Source organism: Varroa destructor, unplaced genomic scaffold, assembly GCF_002443255.2.
Source record: "Varroa destructor unplaced genomic scaffold, Vdes_3.0 BEIS01000001.1, whole genome shotgun sequence".
In the NCBI taxonomy this organism is placed as follows: Eukaryota; Metazoa; Arthropoda; class Arachnida; order Mesostigmata; family Varroidae; genus Varroa; species Varroa destructor.
The window spans coordinates 1,955,587-1,981,407 of NW_019211454.1; the positions used below are offsets into that span (position 1 = coordinate 1,955,587).

At 41.0% G+C, this 25,821-nt stretch overlaps 2 protein-coding genes and 1 long non-coding RNA gene across 11 annotated transcripts in view; 2 read left to right on the forward strand and 1 right to left on the reverse strand.

Moving 5' to 3' along the window:
- LOC111250058 (carboxyl-terminal PDZ ligand of neuronal nitric oxide synthase protein) overlaps positions 1-20,330 on the forward strand; it is a 30,466-nt gene extending 10,136 nt beyond the window's left edge. For 2 of the 5 annotated variants that reach the window (XM_086991251.1, XM_022804749.2), the window contains 6 exons: positions 13,885-14,169; positions 15,556-15,750; positions 15,975-16,058; positions 16,533-16,980; positions 17,172-17,305; positions 20,121-20,330. In XM_086991251.1, coding sequence (XP_086847377.1) covers positions 13,885-14,169; positions 15,556-15,750; positions 15,975-16,058; positions 16,533-16,980; positions 17,172-17,305; positions 20,121-20,168 — 1,194 coding nt within the window. In that variant the 3' untranslated portion in view covers positions 20,169-20,330. Of the gene's footprint in view, positions 1-6,989; positions 8,442-13,884; positions 14,170-15,555; positions 15,751-15,974; positions 16,059-16,532; positions 16,981-17,171; positions 19,373-20,120 lie in introns of those variants that run through there. The other 3 variants (XM_022804685.2, XM_022804701.2, XM_022804694.2) reach the window with 3 other exon arrangements.
- Positions 18,686-25,790, reverse strand: LOC147758114 (uncharacterized). Of its 5 annotated transcripts, none has more exons than XR_015329291.1 (3): positions 25,653-25,790; positions 25,145-25,324; positions 18,686-21,861 (listed from the first exon to the last, which is right to left on the reverse strand). It is a non-coding gene; the product is annotated as an uncharacterized LOC147758114 (long non-coding RNA). The 5 variants fall into 5 exon arrangements; XR_015329292.1 differs by adding an exon at positions 22,183-22,259 and having other exon boundaries at positions 25,145-25,786; XR_015329290.1 differs by having other exon boundaries at positions 25,602-25,783.
- LOC111252241 (pro-neuregulin-2, membrane-bound isoform-like) overlaps positions 23,200-25,821 on the forward strand; it is a 35,516-nt gene continuing 32,894 nt past the window's right edge. Inside the window, exon 1 of the mRNA XM_086991278.1 lies at positions 23,200-23,267. Coding sequence (XP_086847404.1) covers positions 23,252-23,267 — 16 coding nt within the window. The 5' untranslated portion in view covers positions 23,200-23,251. The remainder of the gene's footprint in view (positions 23,268-25,821) is intronic.

Here is a 25,821-nt window from a genome sequence, read left to right on the forward strand (position 1 = left end):
TATTTTTAGTTAGATTGCTCGCATAGGTAACGGGTAGACTATTCCTAGGCAAGCAAACGTTGCTTCCAGCCTGACTCCTAACTAACACACATATCCCTGAACACGAAAGAACACCTACGTAGGCGACACACTGCTCTGGTCGGAAACTGTGTCTTATGGGGTTGAACTAGTGGAAAGCTCTGGAGAAGGAAAGAAAGACGAGAATGAAAGGGAGAGCAAGAAATGATTTTGGATGATGAATTTGCTCGTTTGTTGTTTTTTATGCGTAGTTTAGCCATCAGGGTCATCGGTGGTCTTTCAGGCTTTGGTGTCGTTGTTGCTGTTGCGGATGTTTTGTCGTGGCCGTCCCGGTAGCCTGTCGGCTGTCGTTCAGTACAGTGGGACTGCCTATAAGGTTTTGGCAGTTCCATAAGCGCCATGAGACTTTAGATAACGTAGTTTCGCAGTCCTCCTCAATGCAAGCAAGCAGTGCGCGTCCGTCTATCCGGGTGTCTATGTACCTGTGATGCTATCCACAAGAAGTAGTAGTAGCGACTAAAATAGCAATTTAGCGGGTGTCACAAGCTCGCGTAGTGACGTCTTTTTCGGCCTCGAGCGCCGTTGGCCATTGTTGAGGATATACTGTCGTTGGCTTTGCTTCTATATACGGAATGTTAGTTTACTGGGTTGCAGTAACAAGAAAGAGATTGTACGAAAACAGGCGCAGATTGCATAGCACTCTAGTATTTAGGTACGTTGTCACCGGGCAGGGGACCAGTGGCTTTTGACAGTTTTGTCAGTGCCGTAAAGGTTAATACCTATGATGAAAATGTCATCTTGACGGTTTGTGTACGTGTGAACCGGCTTAAGTCTGTTCTTACAATCATCCGTTTTCTGATACACTTTACGTATGTAATTGACAGGAAATAAAAGACTACTTCACGGCGCATCATGGTTGCGACAGTGTCGCTTATTGCGAAGCGATGGACCGGCTTCCGTTTCGGTCTCTCAAAGCCTAACCTCAATAGGTCCAATCTGCGCTTGATTGTCGTAATCATATCGTTATCAAGTATCGATACGCTATACAAATAATACATTTAAAAAAGCATGGCCGCGTACAATATAGCTACTGGAAAAAAATAGACATGTCTAAGCGAAGTATTAGAGTTTTTCTGAAAAAAGGGACTAAGCCTGCAACTGTTTGACAAAGGTTTCTAATTATTCTGTTATCTGATGTTTGTTCGCCCGGAAATGCGTCAAGCAGAATGATCGAAACAATCAAGTCCCAGAGGAAAAATGTATTAGCTTGGATACACGACCTCATGCTTAAAGCAGTACTAATATCACGCACATATTCAACTGCACACAAATTGCGTCAGATAGATCAGAAAATGTTTCCCTAAAAGGCTGCAATGGCTATTATTGATCGTACATTTGCAGTAAATATCTCTGCGGTATCGATAATATACCCTAAAATAATCGTATTGCAAAGTATAATAGCTTTCGTTCCTTCGGGAGAGGTGTGAAGAATCTGCATGGTTGTTTTACAAATTGGAAGATACCAGTCTACAACAACAGACAGACTGAGCTTTTTAGCGATGTTTAAGTTGACATAACCGCGCAGGTTCACATGGTCCCGAGATGTCCTAGTCATGTTTTTGGAATGGTGCAGATTTTTTTTAAAATTTGCTACTTGTGTGCGACGTTTAGTGACTTAAAGAGGGAATTCGCAATTTGGCAAGTCACTTCCGTTCAAGACTATAATTTTTCTCTTTTAACATCATCAAATACTACAAGTTATACTATTTTTTCACAGCGGAAAAACGCAGTACGAAGTCGAAGAGACAAAGATGCATAGTTATGTCGAAGCAGGCGTCAGTGTTTTTAGATGTCTTTGTACGAATTGCAATCGAGCTATACGGCCGTTATATGCTCTTTTTGTTTCGTAATGCTAGGCGGCTAGATCTCTTCAAGAAGGACTATGCGCCCGCAGAGAAGTCTTCGAAACAGCTGTTGCTCAATCAGGTACTTGTTTTGAGTATCTAAGGGCAAAGTTTTGCGTGTATAACAGCCAAGTCGCCCCGGCAAGTCTGTCAATACAGGAAATAGTTAGTAACAGGATCGCTTCTGGTGAGCCAGGCTCACGCAAAGTTTTCGTGATAGTGCAATGAATAACGCATTTGCCTATGAAAATTGGGGACACGTGAGGTGGTTTAGGTTATAGTTCGGACACCATAGAAACACTTTGCCTTGTGAAGAAAAAAGCTACTTACCTGTAGTGATACATTTAGACTTACAGAAAAAGAATCGAAAACGATTGGCCCGTCCAGATGAACCGGCCTCTCAAATCCAAGCATTATATTAAAGTATAACAAACGAGTTAGCTGTACGACATTCTATGTATGGTTACCTGTGGCGTTTTAATAAGATCTCACAAATTATTCATCTCTGTTTCAGTGGACAACGATAAAATAAATTTATAAACAAAAACCCGCTCCAAGTAACATTATGAAAGTGTTTGTAAAATTTTCATTGTTGATCTTTAATCAAAAAAATTATATATATATATATATATCATTGTCGCAGCTGATGGCTTAAGGGCGCGTTAGTAGAGAAATTTTTTGTCGGCGTCAAGCTTGTCGTTTTAGATATAAGAACTTGTTGTTACGGTATTTGATATGTAACTAGAAAGTTAGGTGCGAGGTTTTTCTTATTAATGCGTTCTATTTTACTCGTGTAAAAGTAACAGGCCCATTATACTAATATTTTAGATATTAAACTGTAATCGAATGTTGTTTTGCACTGCATAGTTGTTCATTGATCGTACGTTGAGCATACCTGTTGAGGCAAAATATACACCTGAAAGCTTGATGTGTATCAGTACGAACGTTGATGATTACCATTTTGCTACTCTTCAACGGTGGTATGGAATTGCTCTCCAACGTGAAAAGTCGGAAAGCAGATACTGCATTCCTACAGCGGAAAACAAACGTATTTTCAGCGCATACGTTTTCAGGAAGAAGCTGAAAAACATCAGGAAATCATTTAGGAAAAACTGGCCCATTTTATGTCATATGGGAGGTCGCATTGAGTCGCACAAGCGGATCTAAAGTTTCATTATAATGAATCAGATAGAGCTAAGCCAGAAGCTCGAGTGTCCTTTTGACGGGCCCGTATACTAATGTTTTTGCGGTAGCCCTTCTATTTAGTTGGCTGTATCTATGATTCGTCATTGGATAGTATTACTTTAATTACATGCAAAATGTTGTTCATACAGATTAACTATATTTTCACGAACATCAGGCAACTAAAATAATTGTGCACTTAGTATTAACCCATCCGCTTTTTTTAGACCCATTTTTAAAGAATTTACGAATACACGGTGGGGGCAAGCTCGCGCTACCGAATTGCAAAGCAATAAAAGCAGCGATTAATTGCCTCGTTTTCGAGCCGTGTAAGTTTCGAGCTCCAATACAATATATCGTAGCGAGCCTAATAATAACTTAAAATTGCAGAAGTATGTATTCCGCTAAAGGTCAACATACTCAATCAAGTCATTAACTGTAACAACTGCATAATTTTGTAGATATTAGCAAGAGTTTTTGCTTCTTTAGGGACCTAATGAGCAGTTTCGAGTGTTACATTAATACTCGGAGTTATTCATAACACTTTTAAAGGAAACAGTTTTTGCACATGTGGGTGTATCCATAATATAATATCAGAGAAATATGGGAAACCGTACTATAGAAATGTACAATATTTTAATACATACGATAGATGGTCAGAGTGGGGAAGGTCACGTATATATATATATATATATGGCCTTGTTCATTGATCTTCATTAGTGAAAACAAAAATAGCTCTGAGTAAAAAATGGGCCCGCTGGGCGCCTTCTTCTTTGTCTCCTTCTATCCACTATCATTGCAGGTCCTTTGTCGAAATTGATCCGCGACTATTGGTGATCATAGTTGTGATGGTCGCATTAAAAGAACAAAAAATGATCGTGTGTTCATCACAGTTTCTATAGCTGACGGCGAAACGCGAGGGTGTCTGAGCTTTTCTACGATCACTGTTCCTACCGCCGCATCATCATCATCGCGAGATGATTAGGTTGTTCTAGTAGCAGTTGTGTGCCGTGCTCTATTCCTACGATGTAACTTATTGTGCCGCCATTGATCGTCTAAGGGTATCAACAGCCCTAAAACTTAAGCACGTTGTTCGTGGGGCAGCAAGTGGCCGTAAATAACACAATAGAAATATATTCAAAATAGTGGTCTTCACTTCTAATCTAAGCCGGTACTTGATCGTAGTCAAGTATTAGTATTGCTTTAATTGCAGATTTCTCCTCATGAGATGGTTTACTCATCATTGTGGTCGAACAGAGGCTACGGCATTAGATCCTTTAGACCGGAACTTTAAGTGGTCATTTATTTGTTTTTTGCGTCTTTTTCGAATGTATTTTTTTTTCACACCTTTAGTCAGTCATTAGCTTATACGGCGTTTATTCAAGTTTTTATTTAGCCTTTTCCTATATGGTCCGTTAACAATTGTTTCAATTTTACGTTCTTGTTATTCAAATGATCCGTAAGATATAAGCTTATATCGTCTCTCGCAATGAACATCATCCGGCTATACTAGTATCGCTGTGGGTCTCTGCTGGATTATCTGTCACAGTGACACAGGTTAGGTAGTCAAATGTGGTTCTAGGCTACGCTAGGTCGGCCAATTGGCCTGATTACTGTAATACTCTTGTTCATTTGAACGCTGAGTGCACAGAGAGAGGGAAGAAGGGAAGGGGTGGAAGAGAGAGAAGAATGCGTTGTGTAACTAAACGTTTCTCTCTGATTAAATGACAGAATGGTCAAGGAAGCGAGTAATTGGTAGAGGGGTGTGGCGCATGCTTCCTCGAGCTGTCGACATGTTCCGCACGTTTATTGAACTCCATTCCACATATAACACATTTGGCGCACATTGCAATAGCGAAAAGCAGCCAGCCATGTTCTCGCAGTGATCGAAATCGTGCTTGCAATAGTAATGGCTAGCACACTGACAGGTGTGCTTGCCTTTAACAATGACGATGATGATGATTTTACTATCGCTGTAAGTAAGCACCGTCATCACCGAACGGTCAACGCGACGACCACTGAGCCGATACCGTTAATGCGACGGGTGCTGCTGTTGTTGATTCTGCTACTCCTGGTGACGCTTCTGTTAGGAGGTTATTTTTAGCAAAACTCAGTCGTCGTTGTAAGCAGACAGGCAGGTCGGTCGGTCGGTCGGTCGATCGGCTGCGGTGGTCGCCTCCTAAAGAGCGAACGTATAAAAAACGAAAGAAGAATTACTAGTAGTGGAAGAGGACGATAGAAAACCTAACGCGCGCAGTTCCCACACTAGACGCGCGCTCAGTGGTTCGAAGCGATGAAAACACGCGCGCACACGTGCAGCATACAAACACATACATGCACTCAAATACACACACACAGATAGGAGTACCCAGCGGCAGACGGAAACTAACTCAAACAGAACAAATCCGTTCCGATAAAAGTATAATGCAGGGTGTAGCATTAACCAGCCGCATAGACCGTAATATATATGTCTTTTGTCTACAAAACAACACAGGCAGCTGGTGTGGAACAATGTCGAATGAAAACGGTTAGACTGCTCGGCTAAATTGGCGCACATAAGCAGAACCGCTGGTTCTGGCAGTCAGCAACCGGCCAGCCAGCTAAACAGACAAGCAGGCCATTGCTGTTTGCTGGCGAAGTAACCGATGAGTGTGCCGGGAAGGCGGCCCCGCGACTAACGATTCGGGCCGCTCTTTCTCTACATAGGAGCTTTGAACGAGTCATGCCGACTGTGTGCATGTGGAGATAGGGAAAAGCGCTATATGTGTCTGTCTGCTGGCAAGACCGCTCTGCATTGCTGTGGTTAGCATCTGATGCAGATGCCAACGGCAATGCATCTTGAACGGCCGCGTGCATCGATAGCATCCTTTGCACGTCTTCTTCATCCGCACTGCTTCTCGGGTTCGTCGTCTTCTCTTTTCATGCAAACAAAAGCAGCCGTTAAAGCCTTGTGCCAAGCCGCAGCAGCTCTGACCCTGCAGACAGCAAATACGTAGAACCAACAGCACAGGATGAGAAAGCGACCTGTATAGAGCTCTGTCGTATTGTTGTAGCATGAAAAGGTCCTTGGACCCTCGTCCAGTGGCAAATGTCAAGCCAGCATTCGTTTTGCGGCTGTTGCAATGGCAACTGCAACAGACGAAGCCTGCCAGTGGCGGTAGTAACTGCTAGACGCTGCCCAGAAGTTTGATGCCTGCTGTCCACCGTAATCTTCATCACGGTCACAGCCGATGCTGTCTGTGTTAGGGTTGTTGCTGAGGTTTAAGCTGCTGTCATTGTGCTGTGTCTAATGTAAATGGCCGTTGGTGGTGACTACTCAGTAGATGACACACAATACGGTCCTAATTCGCCCGAAACCTCTAGCCCCACTCGAATTCAAGCTATAGACGACGGTTGTAGCACTGCTGCTTGCGGCGGTGGGAATGGAACCTGCGTCACGTTGATACCGAGTTGTTACGCTATAGCGGAAGAAAAAGAATACAGAGAGGAAAAAAAAGGCCCTGCTCACTCACGGCAAAGAAAATGACGAAGTATGGTAGGAAGGAGAGGGTTCCCTGTGCATATATCTTATTATTATTATTATTATTATTTTTTTCGCAAAGAAACAGACACTCAACAGAATAAACTACTGGTCTAAATCTATTGGCTGCCATATTTTCATTGTACTCGAACAGGCTGATTCACGGACTGACGTCAGGCCCATTTATTGTCGACCCAACGACAAACCATACATGGGAGCTCATTGTTCACTCCAATTTTGTTATAACTATGATGTCTTCTCATATTAAATAGGTCCACGCGTTGTAACAACGGCAAAAAATCATATCGGTCGAACACTTTTGCCGCACCTCGGCCATAAAGACGAGCAGTCATCGCCTAAAAACCCATAGGAAAGGGAAGAACTCGCTGTCGCCCTGAACGCAGCGTGGTACTGAAATGGCACTAGAATAGGTCTGAGGAGCGCTTCCCGAGATCAGTTTCTACCCTCCCGCTATACTTGAAGAAAGCACAGACACATGTCTTGTTTAAACGTATCGACGCTGCTACTGCTGCTGCTGTTTGAGCAGAAAGGTCTGTTGCAAAACGCAACAGAGTGCTAATACGTTGCCCTGTTAAGTAGTTTGTATGTACTAGTTAGTCGATTATCATCGCCAGCATCAGCCGCGATAAGAACCCGAGTTTTCTCTGTTGTGTCTGGACCCATAGACTCCGTCTATATGTCCCTGATGGAGGTCCGCTGCTACCTGGCTGCTGACTTCGTTTCAATGCACCAGTGGTTTGCTACTTCGTCATCAAGTAAAATGGGAGAGAGGAAAAGTAAGGACAAGTGCCTCGGGTGTGCCTTACGGCGTTACTGTTGCTTCTATTGCAATCATTAATAGCAGAACTGCAGCTCGCTAACGTCGACCAGTACTAATACCCTCTTAGTGGCGTTGCCTCTGTGGGTTAAACTGGTGAAACTGCTGGTCATCGTAGTGCGACTGTGGCAGTCGCTGCGGTAGCCGCGGCGAGACGGGCTGCTGCTCTCCGGTCTGTTGTACGTTTCAGTTGCCCCTGGATGAGTAAGAGTGTGATAGACGACAGTGCGGGGACCCCTAATGATATCGGAGCGTTTCTCCCATGTACCTGCAACAGTAATAGCCACACCAATAGATGCGACAGTCCAAAATCAGTGCGAACTGATGTGGCCCCTAATATCGCTAGCGACTGCACTGGGGTGATCGGATTAGGGGACCTCCGGAAGGGATCCCTGCGCTGTAGCAGGTCCACAACTAGGTCAAAATGGCAATAACCGACTCGTTAATGAAAAGGTTCATCCTCAGACGAAAGAAATCAGAGGTTACCCCCACGTCATATTTTGCACCAACGCCTGCGAAGCCACCTCCGAAAGCACCCCAGAGTCCAAGTAAGGTGCAAACTGTTCTTCGACATACCGTCTCCACTGGGTACCTGCAAGGTCCTCTGCCTGAGCGGCAATCAAGTTTACGCCGAGCAGTGCCCCCTGGCAGTGAGCGACCACCAAAGAAGCAGCTTTCGTTTAGGGAGCCGGAGAAAAACACTGAGCGCGCACGGAAGATTTTCTCAAGCCGCTCTGGTTACGACAAAGACCGTTGTAAATGCCGGGAATATGAACGATCTATGAAAAAGTTATCAGGATCTCAGAGTGACTCAGAGTCTTCGAACAGTTCGACGAACCTCGGTTTTGACCTCGAGAAAATCAACTCTGTGAAAGAGACAACAATAGACTCATGGTCTAGTGATGAAGACGAGAAAGCATCGGTGCGAAAAAGCGTTAGTTCCGAAGTACTTTTCATGCCGACCAGGAATAGGGAACAGGTTCGTGTGTAAATTTGTCTGTGTGCATGAGATGTACAAGTGTGTTCACGGTGTCCACATTATGTGATCAAGGGATTACTTGTGAAAACGCGAAATCTATGCATGCGCCAAGTCCATGTTCTCTGATACGCTTCTGATTAATCCGTAGTAGTAAAGCCGACGCATAATGTAGAAAATAAAGCTGATATAGTTGCATAGTTATTTTTCTAGTCAATAACAAAATGAGTTGGCGCTATTTACACACCCACTGAAACTTATCGATAGTGCAGAAATGTTGGCCTTTAACCAGGATTATCAGAACTGAGAGGCTATCAGTATATTGTAAATAATTGCAAAATAGGGAAAACATAATTCAAAGCCAAGTCGCCTATATACAGTACTGACCAGATTCAACCTACTATAGAAATTAGATTCTACGCAAAAGGAAATAGGTATTGATTAAGGGACGCGGTTATGGTTGCCTGCTCGTTGTTGTAGAATGCACAAAATCACGTCTGCCTGTAACGAATGCTAAAACCCAAAAACAGATATTTCAAAGCCTCGCTGCTCCCGCCTGTGCTAAGTCGTTTCGTACATGTCGCTTTATCATTGTCAACCCGTTACCCTCTCGCTCGTTTTCGTCTGTCACCCTGCGACTGTTTGACTGACAAACTGGCGGACTTTGTGATAGACATTGTCGAATAAATAATCCGACCAGCGAGCGTGAATGTCGTGCATATTGCTTCTACAATTCAGCTTTTCCCGAATAGAACATTCGTAAAACGGTACGTGGCAAAGCCACCATATCCAGCCAGTGTTTCTTGTTGTTACACTTATTTTGCATATTCACACCTGCCCATCGTCGTTCCGGAACCCACTGGTGCTTGAAAAAGATCTCACCGAGACAAATGGAAACAATGAATGGGATTATAGCGATGGGCAAAACTTTAGAACCAATATATTCTACAACAAAGTTGATAGCAATAATCATTTAACGGAATAACGCAGTGCTAGCCGAAAATAAAGCTTAATAACGTCACGTAGAAATCAAAGCGTAATTTCCATGTACCCAGGCAATGATTTAGTCAAACTTCATGCATGGTAGATGTTAACTGTTTATGACGCTTGATTATTATGGAATACGCCTAGACGAAGTGCCTCTGACGGCTTGGCGAATATCTTAGACAGAAAAGCTATCACAGAGAGCTTACTATAATCCCCACGTTGTAGCTCAAATCTGTTTTTAATAGTCATGAGATGGTTTCTTGTGTATCCTATGCTGTCAAACAAAAATCACCACAGCTTTGCCTATCTTATTAAATCGTAAAACACTCGATTAAACGTCTGGCTAACGCATACGCGGGATCAGACAGCATTTCCCAAAAAGTAACTTGAAGGGAAATAGGAAAAGTTCTTAAAGTTTAACAATGGCTAAATCAAATAATGTCTATTTAATTCATTTGCGTTTCTGGATGTAGTCATTTTGCTGACGTCAAATCATCACTTCAGCAGAAATCGTCACGAAAATTACATGAAGCGGCTTCACTGGTGTTCTTAATGGTTATTTTAAAGAAAAGACTAAATAGCCGCTCATAGAAGGCCTCGTTTTCTTTTTCCTTCTATATATATATATTATATGGCACAATTATGCTGGTCCGCAGATTTATGTTTTGTTGTACTTTGTAAATCTTAGGCCTCGACTAGCCATCAAGCAATACGAGTTGCTGCAGCAGTGAAGCCCGAAGGGGTTGACTCTAACAGGAAGCAGTGACGTAGATGATGGAATAAGCGAGACGTCTTAATATTGGCTGCCACCCACGATACTTCTTTCGGTTATAATCACCATGTTCGTACCGTGTGACCGAAGTGAAAATGAGGTCAGCATCTTTAGAGTCGAACTCATTCATCGAATTACTATTAAAAACACCACAACACGTCTGTGAGTGCCGGTAGCGTATAAAAACAAAGTACTAGCACGCAACTGGATTTAGAAACGAAACGCTTTAAAGTAGTGTTTTTTTTCTTAAACTTTTGAGAAAGTTAATATGTTGTGAAGACTATTGCCGAAGTATTCATCAGGTATTGTGGGACTTTCACTTATAGAATTCTGGATCCTGCATACTTGTACCTCGGTTTGGCACTAATTCCGTTTCCTGGCGAAAGTTACACCTAACGAAAACAAAAAAGCTCTATTCTTTCATTTCCGAATGAAATTTCACGTCAAAGAAGATTCGTTGCTATTGTACTCCAGGGCTAACCGGTCTTTGGCTAAAATGACGTTGACTGCAAATCAGCGGCACAGTGCACATTTAAGGCTGTTGTCTGGATAGGCTAATGTAGTACGAACCAGCAACTTGTCCTTCAATGGTCTCCCGAGGCAGGCCTTTCAGCAGTTCAAGCAGGTAACATCAGTTGAAGGATTTTGAAAAATTATATATTTCAAAAGCACCTTTAACTCGTGTCAGAAAGAACAAAGGCTATAAGGTTTTGATCTTTTATTGTCAAGTTGAATATTCGAAAGGTTACTGTTACCACACTGCTTCGTGCTATAAAAAAAATTACAAGAATTATTTGCAAGAAGCAAACATTAGGAGGAACATTTGTCCCTATATCGCCATCGCCTGTCATTCGCCCGATCTTTTTTATTGAACCACTTACCATTCCCAAGGGTTTGTCACGCCGTGCGCGTTACGAATTGACTTAATAATTCTGCTCGTCGTTTACATTAGTTTTATTTAAATGTAATATATACTTAAAAGGTTTGTATTTGTATTCCAGCGATTTTTTTCACAGCAGCACTTACTTGAGATTCTTGATGAGGTTATTCTTGCAAGTCCAACACTTCTGTATTTGTTGGTAAAAGAACCGAACGTAAATCTTCTCAATATGCTTACCTATGAATAATATATAGGATATTTTTCAGAGACTACTATTACGTTATTAACAAGGTTAGTGGCCCGTCTTCGAAGGCTTGTGCTAGCAATGCGGCTGTGACAAATTGTGACAGACTTCCATATACGCCCTCTGCGGTTTAGTATGTACCGCTTTTTTCTGACCATTGCCCTGTCATTGTTATGCTGGGGGAAAATCCCTTTTTTATTTTCACTTTCGAGCAAATCTTCTAAAGGACCAATTCCCACCCGGCTATACGACAGGCCTCCTATAAACCTATTCATAGATCAGGTGCAGAACATTCACTGTCTATAGTGCAATTTGACTCAGCTTTTAAAGCATTTTGTAACCAGTTTTATTATGAGTGTGGTAGACGTTTTGATGTGGTTGAGGCTGAGAAGTCATGAGTTTTGCAAATGCTCTTATAGCAGTCCGAGCAAGCCTGCTACAGTCATTGCTAAAGGTATAGAATGGATCTGGTGCTTGCTAGCAATACGCTGAAGACTCTAAAAAGCGATATTCCAAATTATGGAAAGTTATCGAACACTCTTCTGGTAGAAGGAAAGGAATCCTATCATCTGTGCTCTGGGCACATAAACCTCAAAACCCTTAAACTATTGCTGATGACCACAAAAAACATTTCGTCACTTGTTGGCTCCGCCACTGTTACTTCCGTGCAGATCCGTTCTGACGTTCAGGCAGAGATATTACCGATTTGACGGATTAACGGAGCGTTGTTCGGGTTGAATTATGTCAATGCGCTTAGGGTGCAAATGGTTTTAGAAAGTATGAAAACTGGACGAAAATGCGGAACTCCTGATATCTTAGGAGGACGTTCTGGCCAGCAGTTGCTCGCCATTTAAAATTACAGTGAACCTATACAGCGATACGCATTTCCTTAGATAGAAGATCGTGGGAATTCAAAGGCAGAGGGAGTTTTCGAAAAACCAATGATTAGCAGGCTTGACAAACACCTTGCACGTGCCAGAGTTTTCTCATCTACTCAAATGATTTTCTGAAAATTTCGGTCAGCGAAACTAGTATTGGTACACCTTTGAAAGGAAGTTATCAACCCTATTGAGAATGCGGCCTGCTTCGGAGAGCGTCGAAGGGCGAGTTTTCAATAGAAACCTTCGGAACTTTTTTTTTGCTGTTGATACCAATAAGATAGGTCTCGCACTGTTTTATTGGCCTCGACATAGAACACGTTAGAATCAAGCATTTATTGTCCTAGACTATTGAGCGCTTGGGGATACACCTTCGCGCACACACTATAGCTCAGGCGCCTAAACGTTGCGCTTTTATTGCGGCAATGAGAAGACGCAAGAATATCGGTATTCCCAAACTACTATTCCCAAACAAACTATTCCCAAAGAATATCGGTATTGGTTTTCGTTCACAAGGCGCTTTTGTTGCCAGTGTCGTGCCATGCGCTTTCCATGTGGGGAGGTGGCCATATTTGAGAACATGTGGTAGGTCTAAGTCCTCCAGAACGATGGTACGGAGGTAATATTTGGCACAGTCGGCAAGCACTCTGTGAATGGCCTCTTTTTCTCGAACAGACTGCTTTCTGTTGATTACTTTTAAGATGTTAAAAGGCCATATTCCATTGGTTACTTTTTTTCCCACTTGCCTCCGCCGTCAGCTGCTCTAACCGTCATGCTATTATTCGAAATTCCCTTCATTAGTAACGAATCTAGCAGACATCCTTTTGACTGCCACTTATTTCCCTCACTCTCGATGTCTCTTCCTCGTGAAATTTGGCCAGGAATTTATTTTGAGGCAATATGTAAATGAAATGATTGTACGAAAAAAGTGTTTTATTGGTAATTGTGACGATGTATATAATTACACAATAATTATAATGTAAAATGTTTCCTATAATGTGGTATTTTTTGTCAAAAGCTTTTTTGCGAGGGCCTAAGCATTGCCAAAACATCTGTTCCGTAAACAAACCAAAAATGTCTATTGTCTTTTGAAGTAACCCTAAAAACAACCAATCTAAATGATTAAATAGATACAGCAATGGCCGGAATGATAAAAAAAAAACATAAATGGACGTCGAAGTGGAAAACACTAGACCAGAGCGTCTATAACACCGCTTAGTTATAAAAAAAAGTGTAACATTGCGCAGTACTTTAGACAAAAGCCTTCCAAGTCATCATTGATTTAAGGTCAATACATGCACTGAAGGAAGAAAAAGAATGGACATCGACTGAGATAGCGTGTGACAATTGACAACATATGAATGTTTTCGAACTTTTATGTAAATCTGACATTGTCTATTATGCGCACTTTTCACATGATATGTCCTATGTATCGGATATGATGAATCATTGATGCCTTAATTTACCAATAGTAGTGAGCAGCGCGGTTGTTCAGGCTATGACGACAAAGCCAGAGGTTGATAGCTCGAGCGCCGCGCGTGACACATAGCTCTCTCTAAACTTCATAGGCTTCAATGTGATAATAAAAATAACGGAAGCGGCGCAATTTTCAGTAGATATGAAAGCGTAAATTAGGCAATCAAAATACGCATGAAGTATCTGCTATATCTGACCGGATTTTGCAGAGTCAAGCGGCGGAAGTTGTTCGAACCATTGGTCAAGCTTTTGAAGTATGCCACAAACTTAATCAACAACAAGGAGCTCTTGGAACCACAGACAATGGTGGGTTAGCTCTGACCGGAACAAATGCGAGCTCACTTAATGGGGCGAGCGCCGAGATTCTCGAGCACAAAGAACTGCTTGAAGAAGATAAGAAGGATACGTGTGAGGGTGCCACCCAAGACCTTGGACCACCACAGGCTATTATCAACGGCCAGGCCAAACAGCCTCAGACACCATCGGTGAGTTCGGTGAGCAACCCCTGATTTTTCTCCTTATATTATTACATGAAATCCTTCTTGCCTATGCTTTTGCTCCGTAACTTTCTACAGAAACTGCAACGAAATAAGTAGCCAAGGCGTATATTCGAAGTTAGTAAGCTCAAAAATGCGTTTTAATATTTTATTAGTTTTTACAGCGACACGAAGCCAGCGACATAGCCACTAAACATAACTCTTTAGAACCTACGCCGTAACGCACAACGATGTACCCTTAACCATTTGTTGAAATGAAAATTAAACTATCGTTCGCGCTGAATTAACGACCACAATTATCAGAAGATATCGTCCAGAACGTTTAAGACACTAAATATAACAGTTTTCTGACCACCTAACTTGACGCCCGATCCAGTAATTTATCCACAGATATCTGGCAGATCCATTGCAGTGACTAGCTTTTGTACAGTGTATAGGCTGCAGGCATGTGTCTTGGTTTTTTCGGCAGTTAAAGGCTGTTAAATCGTATTAGGAGATACCGGGCGAATTTAACTATAGAAAAATTAAACAGTCTATACAAAAATGTATGTAGCGATTAAGTCTGATCAGAAGCTTTGCCTCGCAGGTATTATCTGAGTGACATTGCTTTTCATGATCTTAATACGCCCTTAGAAATGCTTAAAAGATTTCCATATCAGTTCTATAGGTGTTATCTATTTTTTCATACAGCAGGGCCTTGATTATAACAGACCATCATTGACCTTGTTCTTCCGTTCTGTTTAGTGAAATACAAATCGTCTGAGATTGCGCCTCCGTTCGAACCTATTTTATTTTTAGTAGCGAACGCTCTACACCCCTTGTACTACTTATAACATACAACTTGTATAACTTATAACTAAAAATATAAAATATTTCTAGTATAACAGTCCATTGGGACAAGACGATCCTCTGCTCAGATACTTCTCCCGCATATTGCTCCGCTTTATGTATATCCGCGTTATGTATATGTATATTTATACACACGATGAACACGCAGGTACGGTTTGCAAACTAATGAGCCACCTATTCGTTATAGTGCTATATTGACTTTCTATCCGCCCGTACTGCGCTCGAATCGGATCCTAGTGCGTCGATCTTGTAACTAGACAAGTTGAATTTTAAACTTGGAAGGCATCATGTGTTTTGTGTTCTCCCGTTGTTTATTACCCGTTCTTTATTGTGTTAAAGACTATCTTTTATGGAACTCATCAAATGTTTACAAACTTTGAAACTTAGCAGTTTTAGTAAATGACTAAATTAGAATATTTAGCTCTGCTTTAAAGATTCCATAAACTTTAAGCGCACAACACATCCATAAGTTTAATAGAAACGGTTTTTCTATTCTATGTATGTTATGTTTATCAAATACCACATTATTTTCAGGTTTCTGAAGCTCCACCTCCTTTTGGAGCCACTGACGTCGACTCCAGCCCCGCCTCGTTGGCAACGTTGCATCAGTTGCAGTTGCTCCGCGCACAAATGGATTACCAAAGTCAAGCAGCATATCAGGCATTGTCTCAAGTGAAGCTGCTCCGTGAACAACTGACAGCTGAAAATGCTGCACGGATCGATGCCATGGTGAGTACGTACGTCCTTCATTTTTACTGCTAGCAACAAGGGTCACCACAATTTTCTCGCTCTGGGCGCATTTAGTTATAAATCTGTTGCCGATGTTATGGGATGTTGACTTCACTGACGCAGATTATCATTTCGGAGTCAACAATTTGAAATGAATGTTAAAAAAAAAGATGCTTAGATCTAATTATTTCCATATCAAAATTCTCTAACCTGCATTTCTACAGAGTCAAAACCAGCTACTGACGCAGCAGAATCGGGAGCTGATTCAACATATTCAAATTTTGGTAAAGCAGATCCAAGAGTTAGAGGTGAGTCTGGTTTAACGGATAGAAACAAATTAACGCATGTGACTGTATAGATGGTTTTCATCATCGGAATTGAGACCTTTTAAATAGTGATTCAGTAAAAATCTGAATTACACGTACTATAAAGTATTATAATTTCAATAAATTGAGTGGACTTTTAGAACAATATTTCAAAAATGTTTTGCCTTCAGGTTTCCAGGTTCTGTTATATGTTAGATGCAGAAAGAGAAACTAAGGTTATCTACGCTGTACAACTAATTTGTGCAGCTAAAGCATGTAATGGAACGTAAATCATACTCGTTTTTTTAACTCGTCTATCAATTTTTGTCAGGTTATATTACAATAATCTGACCGAGCGCATGGTAGGCGCTATCTCTATACTTCATTGATATGAGACAAGATCCTTCACTTTTATAGCGACCATTTCGGTGATCGATAGGTTGACGTATACACAATTGTGGTAACATCTTTAAATAGGTGTCGGCTCGTTGTCAGCCGCCAGTCCTGCAAGAAACGTCGTTGAGTCCAATCAGGGCTTCGAATACTCCATCGGTCTTTGATTTTCCCGCCGGGGCAACTTCATCGTCTGGACAATCGACAGGTGGTCACTGGTTACAGGTGGGCAGCACAGGCGGACCACCGAGCGGAGGCTCGAGTCCTCGGCTTCCAGCATCACCCAGCGTCGGCCCATCGCTGCTTTCCGACCTTAACAAATATCGGCTGGATGAAAGGCTCTGTCCATTACAAGGAAACATAGGCATCGGTCAATGTACACAACAGCAAGGCTCCTGGTCGGCTGGTGCAACCCCGTTAACGCCTCTGCCTCCGCTTATCAACGGCTATGGAACTCTACCATCACTGAGTGCTGCGGGACCTTCACCATTCATGCGCCAATATAGCTTGCCATTACCCGGATCTAAATCTAGTAAGTTTTGGTAGACTTTTTTTTGAACTGGAACTTGTGTTGAATTCTAATCTGGATCGCATCCAAGTGCGTGCTTACGCCAAGTTCAATATTTCTTCGCCTAACTTATAACATATATTTAATAAATAAACATTTACAAGTACCCTTCACGATAGTAATAATACAAATAATAATTGTTATTATTGTTATAGATTTTCCAAGTCATCTGCCTAAAATGGAAATGAATAAACTCACCATTAGTGAATCAGTCTCGACAGCTAATGATATAGGAACACTTCCACCAACTATCAGCACTTCGATGGGAGCGCAGTTCCGAGGACGCCAGGTAGATCAGGCTTCGCCGGGAAGTGGATCGTTTTTCCTTCCCTAAAATAAGAACTCGTCGTACCAGGATCAGAGTTGATTGTTGAATGTACAACGTTTCTACGGAAAATCGACACGCATATATACCTCATATATATATATATATATATACACGTAAAAATGAAAAGTCCACTTTTCATATAAACAATAGTATGCCAGACAAAAGAGAAAGAACGAATCGTAGAAAAGACCACAGCACACAAAACGTTGTAGGAATTCCGAACACATTATATATATATATATATATATATATACTTACAGTCGTTATCAGTAATGGCAATGGCCATGATGCATAGGTAAGTGGTGAAGTAGGCATAACTTGTGAATCAGTCGAGTAAAAAGTGCTGCTATATCTTGATATAAAGGCTGCTAGAGGCAGCCTTGGTTAAAGAAACGAACTTTCAAAGAATCGCCAAAGAGGCCGGCTATTTTAACTTTTTGGGATAGTATCAGATTAAGTTATATATGAAATGTAAGCAGTAGCGCTAGCGATATTCTTTGATTAAATTGATTCTGACATGGAAGGACATGCGTAGCGCGGGAATTGTTACAAATACAGTGGATCGTATAATGGGAATAATCTTCCGCTGTACAATCAATTATTCTTTGAGGATAATATCACTTTTATCTGCCCCAGTTTCCAATGGGACAGCAGTTTACTTGTTACGCCCTGAACCGTTGTTCTTCGAGTCTCTTTGTACTTAAGCCCGTGTTACGAACGCCTTCTGGAATAAGTATTTTTAACGACCACCATCATCATCAGCTTGTTCTGCCTGTTACACCTTATAGAATTATGATGTTGGTAAAGGCTGACTCACAGGATTTATAAAGACAGACTATACAGCAAGTTCAATTATCAAGTACTGCAAATAACGGCAAGATATTAAAGTGTAAACAATGAAAAACTGAATATTTCTGCTGCTCAAATACAGATACACTATTGTGCTCGTAGCGCACCTCGGAGGGTCCCCTACATTCCCTAACGTTGACTAAGGCAAAGATTAAGTTTCATGCTTACTATGCATTAGAGATGAACTCTGAGTACTTTTATGCGTACCCCCATAAGTCAGACAAAATCCGAGTGGGTATGCGACACTTCATGTTGTTTGTAATACTTTGTAGGTACGACATGTTGGATGGGCATAACAAACAAGCGTAGAACCATAATGACGCGTAGGCATTAGAAATCCTCCGCTACATTGTCGAACACCAGATTGTCTATGAAGATCTTATTACCCGAACGCTGCATGTGAACGTAGTCACAGCAAACCGAGTTTTTCATCTACAAATAGGACACAACGCTAGTTTTTTTTTATTGAGAGCCTGTGCGCCTGTGTGTGAGTTAAACATTTTGTGAGTGCGGGACTTTTATCCGCTATGTCGAATCAAGTTATCATCGTAAATATCCAGAAAATACTCATTATTCCGTTTTTGTCCAACATATAAGCGGAAATAGTCCAACGAGTAAACTGAACGAGCTGACCTAATATTTTTAGTCAGTTGAATCTAATTTGTCATACGTTTACAAAGAGAAAATAGTTTTTCTTCGAACATCCAACTTCAGACTTAGAATTGTGATTCTTTTAACACAGTTTGGTCGTAAACATGAGCTCGAGTAGGCGTAAGTAAGGCTGATAAAGTTGAAACCCCAGAGTAAATTCCAATAAGTGCCATTATCGAATCTCTTTGATAGAGTTCAATAAATTTGACTACAAAGTAGGATCTCGATGAGAGCCAAAACCATCAATACATTTATATTGTACGGACAATTTTTAGTTTCGAGCTTACTGCCTCCATATTTTTATATCGACGGCGAGGTCGAGCCGATCGCTTCGTCGAGAACGCGTAAACTACGGCACGTTTCTTGTACAGACTCTCCCGCCTGTTGTTAGAAGAATAAGGGCCAGCTACACGAATAGTTATTACCATGTTACTACTATTTGATATGTGTAAAAGCAGTAGAAACGAGCTGTGAATGATTTCCGAGAACAAATGAAATAAACGAATCTAAAATATCGGTCTGCTACGAGCAATTTGTATTATTATACGTTGTTTGGAAGTTAACAAAGTTGAGACGATATCGCTCTGAGCCACCTAGAAAAGTCATTGAACACTGATGTATGGCCGGAGCGTCCCTGACGGTAAGTTAGGCATACGCTTTTGGGAAATGTCGAATATGTGGGGTGTCAAAGCAACCTTCCGAACAACAACTACAACTTGGGATCGAGCAGGGAGACCTGTGGTACAATTTCTAGCCTGAAGTTGATCTATAATACTTCGGAGATATCTAGCTTCGAGCCTTCGACGTGATGCTTTGGTCTTGAGGGCACTTTTATTGAGATAAATATGTGTACAATGACTATAGCTATCCTACTGCATGTAGCATGTTTATTGATACTGTCATTACTATCGCCATAATGAATTGTTGTAAGAATACTCCTCTAATGTAACAATAATGATATATAAAAAATGAGGTTTATAGATATGACTTTTATTTATGTTAGAAATATCGAGTGCCACAATTTAGACATTGTCAACAAAGTGGTATGTACATATGACAAATAATACATAAGCAAACAAACTATTACTACTACTGTGATTCATCAATATTGTTTTTCCATAAATGAAACTGTTTCTATGATTTAATTTGCCATCTATAACTTACGATTAAGTTAAAGATATCTTTAGCGCCAAAAATGGCATCGCGTTTTCTTATTATTAATTGATTGGTATATTAATCGATGGATATTATCTATATGTCGTCTTTTTGTATCAAGGAGGATATTGTTGAAGAGACAAACACCCACTCGAAGGTGCGCCAATGAAAGCTCCGTTTCATCGAAGCCAAGCGCAAGCGACTACCAGCAACTTATTTAAGGAGATTAATAATTTCATAGGCAAAGATAAAAATTAATAAATTAAAAATTGTGTTTGTATAATAAAACATTGTCTTCTATGGCTTCCACTTTCGTGGACGGATATGATCATGTGTCATGTTTTCAATAGACTTTCGTTTTCAAAGAGAGTAACCTTCCAATTTAAATCGGCCAGCTTCGATAAGCTCTCCTTCGGCTATGTCATAAAATATACGTTGACCGTAGATTTGTGAAAATGTCCCAGTTTTAGAACGTATTTTTCTCGCTTTAAATATTTATATATTTTTTTCTATTTATATGTTTTTGATAAGGTGCTCTTATTGGTTTGTGGTCGTATATATAGTAATTTTGCTTATTCAACTAGTGGCCATCTTCAAGAAAGATGTATTTGGCAAGCTTCAAATAATCCAAATAATAAACTTTGATTGAGACTCACTCGTTCGAGCCACCGAGTCGCAGATAGACGCTGCTACGTAAATGCAAGCCAACTTGCAGGTTGCTTTTAAGCATACTCACTTTTTAGCTATCAAGGAAGGAGGTAGTTTCCAGAACAGACTTGAAATAATGTAGTACACACGTCATGTTGAAGCTTCACCCGGATCAGGATCCACGCAGGCCAGGACGATTGGAAAGTTTGACAAAAGACATATTAGTCAGGTCGCCTATTCACTCGGTCCGTAGGACGCTCATATAGTGAGCGAGAACAACAGGATTCCTTTCCCAAAGTGCCAATAAAAACACATAGAAAAGTAGATCCCGACTGGAAGAATCCTGTCACCCAAGCGCTTCAGATTGGAGCCAGTTCTGATTGCAATGTTCCATAAATCTTAGGACGTTGACTTATTTTTCGCCTCTACCGGTTAACTGACTGGATTTTTTAACCATGACTTTTTTACTGCAAGGGGGAAATAAGTAGTGTTAAAAGTGAGAAAAAGTAGAATTTATTTTGAGAAAAGATAAAGCAAGCTCATCTTATACTAAAGTTACTCTAGTTCCGTAATGGAGTGACAATTGTCGTTTGGCCAGTCGGTCACACATTATGGCCTGACGCATGGCCTAAAGGAAATCCTAGCTTACAACACTCACAACCTAGTAAGGCGGCCCTTTAAAAAACCAGGCGGTATTGCAATAGGATAGTTTTGAACGTTCTGGGGTTACAATAAGTTTTATTTTTATTTATAAATAGAAAGGTTTATACAAGATTTAAGAAAAATTAGGATTGATGTAGTAGAACACTGAAATCTGAACAGATGCTAGATACAGGAACAACGGTGAAACACCTGGCAATATTATGTTCATGTACCTCCTCTTTGAAACGCATTGTTTTATTGGTTATTTAACTCCGTGTGAGTTGCAGGTAATTTTGCGAAAGTGCCCTGACGTTTTGGTTGACTTAATGGAGGGCTGCATGACTGATACGACATTGCTGATCTCTAGGGCGATGCATTAGATCTGTGATTTTCATTTAGTCTACATTACCTTCGGGTCATGAAAGTGACGAGAAGTCTATGTTTGAAAGGAGGACCACCAGTGAGAATCTGTTGGATGGTTTCGGAAAACGTGAATTCGTGTGTTGACATCATCGTTTGGGGACCTTAAATTTCGGGCAGTTTTGGCAGTTTTTTTTCTCTCCTAGCTTACCCTTTGACAAGACAAAAAATACAATACAAAAACAGAGATGAAATTTTCAATCGGTATCAGGTTAAACTTGTGTATAGCGTACGCTCTAAAAGATTTTGTGTACGCGTTCGAGATATGCTTAGTTCGTCTTAACAAGACTGGAGATTACCCCACTAGTGGCTCTATTGTTGTTCAGTTGATTTATGCCGGACACACCCACTTTTTCAAAGCCTGGAGAGAGCTCCGGGCTTTGAAACGATGACACTCCGGCGAAGAGAAAAAACTATATAGATAAGTGAACAAGAGTAAACAGTTTTTCCTCACAGCGACACCTAAAACGAACCTCCTAGAAGTTACTTCTACTAAAAGCCAGATGTTTGTTTTATTGTGTTAATGGTGGTCCCATCTGTGGCGAGTCTCCTGAAAGAAATAAATATTTCCATATTTGTTGACACTATGCTATTTGGGAATTATTTGCGTTAGGTTCTGTAAGTATAGGACACATCGTAAAAACCATGTACGCGAATCGTGATGGCTGTAAGGCAGATTGCATCACACTCTGAATGGGATGTTAGGGGGAAGCTAGGCAAGTCTATAATATTTATAGGATAAATAGCCCCGTTGAAAAATCCCTTTGCGCCTCCCACCAAAAAAAGCTTTTCAAGCTAACAGGGAGGGCGTCAGGTCTTCCGATACTCTTATAAATTCATTAAGCTTTCTATTCTCTACAGATTTATATACATGATCAGAATTGTCGGACTTATAGATATCTGTTTAAAATGCTAGCTATGCTTAGATAGATGGAGGTCCTATCACGTTTAAGGACAGTATGCGCTTATTACGGCTAGGTAGTTGGCCCATTGTAAAGCGACGCTGTGGGTGGACCCAGGCGGGTTCACCTGAGCTCTTGTTCTCAAAAGCCTGACAAGGGCTTGACACCATCCTTCGACACCGCGCTCTAGGCCTTTATGCGATTAAATGAGTTCCCTATGGGGCTCCAGGAATCAGTTCGGTTTGTAGGCTAATCAAGTATTTTGCTATCGCAATAGTCGCTAAAAACGGCTCGCAAAAAGGCTAGCATGTTACGCGTTCTGGCGTATAGATAAACGTTTTTCTTTTTTCTTCCCAATGTTCTGCCATTGGTTACCGCGGAACTGACACTCATCGACCTATGGTTAACCAAGTTCGTACAACGGCCCCTTTATGGAATGTCGTTGTACTCTAACATTTTCAAGCAGCACTATTACAGTTGTTGGGAATAAAAGAAACATTTCTCAAATGTTAGATCAGTCAGTTAAATGCAACAGGAAAGCCAGTTCATCTAGTATGAACTCCCACGCGGTTATACTATTGAGTGATAGGCAGATCAGCGAGCAAAAGATGTTTGACAGCCACGGCTCAAGGGAAGAATCATGAATCGACTTTCAGGTCAGTTAACAGAGAACCTTAATGTAAAGCGTGTACACCTTTAATTTCAAACTTTAGCAAGATGAAAGCTCTGGATTGATTTATGCAATATTCGGAAAGTTTATCTTGTGCCCTCTCTTTGGTGTATGGGTCGGTATTGATGACCTCGTCTTGAGGTTGTGGTCGGTGCACCTGTCCTGGTAATACGATGTTTTCTGTGGTCTACCTGCTAGAAGAATGTTCACGGAAACGTAGCTTGCTGTAAGCACCTGTCTATCAAGTTCGGGGCTCATTGGTCACCTTAGAAAGTATCTTTCTTTGGGAGCACCTAGGAATATCTCGTTAGGATAGGTTTAACATGCGGTACAGACTATTTGTTAGTTTTGGGGGGCTCTTTATTTAAATAAGGCGCCGGTTTCACTGTCGGTGGGCTTTTGATGTGCCCGCTTTCCGGTTCCAAGTGCGTCGTTTTGGTTTAGAGTTCAATGTATACATAAAATGCTAATGTTACAACTTTGTCAAACGATAGGCATGTTTATAGTTGACGTTCATGGCTAGCATGTTTACTTATGTCATGGGCTTGATTTATTTTTTGTCACTTAATTTTGGTATCCTCTTTTTATTTGATGTGGGCTATCACACCCTCGGGTAAGTTAAACAAAGCACTTTGGCTAGTAGCTGTATATTTTGAATGAAAAGGCCTACGCTCACTTGCTATGCTTGGCACAGCTACCTGTTTTTTTTTCTAAAGTAAGGCCATAAACTCATCGTGACAAAGGCATTGTATTGCTGATGAGCGAAGATATTGTTAATTGCCTCAATTAACGGAGCCGTTAAAGCTTTTCGTGCGACTTCAAAATATTCCGGGGAAGATTTCTTTGACCCAAGCGGGAGCTTCCAGAAAGACCCAAAAGGCTAAAAGAACTTGATCATTCATTAGAAGTGGGCTAATAAGCCATTTTTGATAATCAAAAAAATCTTGATGAAAAACTAGATGGTGTTTTCGGTACAGGAGCATCGATTACCAACGGAGTTAGGCAAGCCAACGAAGTCTTGCCTGCTAGCTAGAAATTGCAGATTGCATATGCGTCAGTAATATATCGTAGTAATACACCGATTTTTCTCTGCCTATAAATCATGCTCGTAATAAACATGTTTATAATAATATAGGCCGTTCCAGCTTACACACTAGAAGAGTGATTAAACTTAATATTGTTTGAAATCTTAGTAGTTCTAAGGTGATTCGATCTGTAACAATAATATTAACTTGCGCGCGTTATTAAATACATATACTAAGATCTGAATATAAAATAAGTAGATTCTTATGATAAGTTTTTCATTCTTGCAGAACTTGTTCATAAGTACCATAGATGCATGTTTATGATATGTTTCTTGCAGCATGTGCTATGATTACTCAAAGAGCCAAGATCTCTGAAGAAGAACATATGTGAGCAGAAAATTTTCGGCCCAACGAGAGCATACGTCTTAACTACTTGAGTAATATTTAGTTCGACGTAAATAGATTCCTGATTTTAGAGACCTGTGCAAAAAATCTGCTCAGGTAAAAAAAAATGCTGGATAAGAAGTCCCGGAATCTCAGTAAGCCCAAAAAAAGGTCTTGATGTTAGACGTAGTTTGGTCACAACACAAGTCTGAGGTGGCCTTTTAACCCAACAAAGAAAGAATCAGAGGCTGCATGATGATTGATAAGTGCTTCCAGTTTCCCTTATATCATTTTTTCTTATCGTTTTAATCTCTTTTATATTAGACTGGTTTGAACTGTCCAGAGAAAAACACTATTTATAAATATGTAAATGAGAAAATAAAAGAACGGAACCAGCGGAAAATACTAAGGCAGTGTGGTACCTAGCTTGATCGGAGCTACTGTGAACGCTTACGGAAAATTGGTGTATTTTTAGCATGGACGTTTTCCCAGAGATGGTTTTCAACGGTGACCTCATCGACAGCGCCCCCCTACGAACGGAACTTGGGCAGATGGTGACCGTGTAGCTGTCTGGCAGATTATTAGGGAAAGGCCGGATGCAGAAGCACTCCGTTTCGTGTTGGGAACCAGCCATCTGAAGTAACTCTCAACAGTTGTATGTACCAGACGTAAGACACTAATGGCATTTGTTATAGGAAAACTCCATTTGTAGGGTTTGCAAAAAACACATTTTTTAAATTTAAAAGATTTCGTGCTGTAACGCATAATACTGAAAGTAGCTATCTCAGATATGACAAGTTCCAATTTAATCAGGAAGTGTTACCGTTAGGCACAGCCATAAGCACATTGTTACTGGCTCAGAGAGGGGAAAAGAACCAGAGAGAATGTCTCAGACGGCCTCATACGTTTACCATTTTACAACTGTTACACAAGCAAACTTCCTGGAAGGCGGAGATACACACTTGACGGCTTCTGGTCACGTTCATTTGTTGGTCAAGACCATCATGGGACGGGCATCAGTGACATCAGCACGATATCAGCAAGACCTAGAGTGTGTATCCTACGCTTCTGGTTCAACGTGTCATCAACGGCTGGTTCGAAGCCAGCACACGGTATCTGCGGTCTTGATCG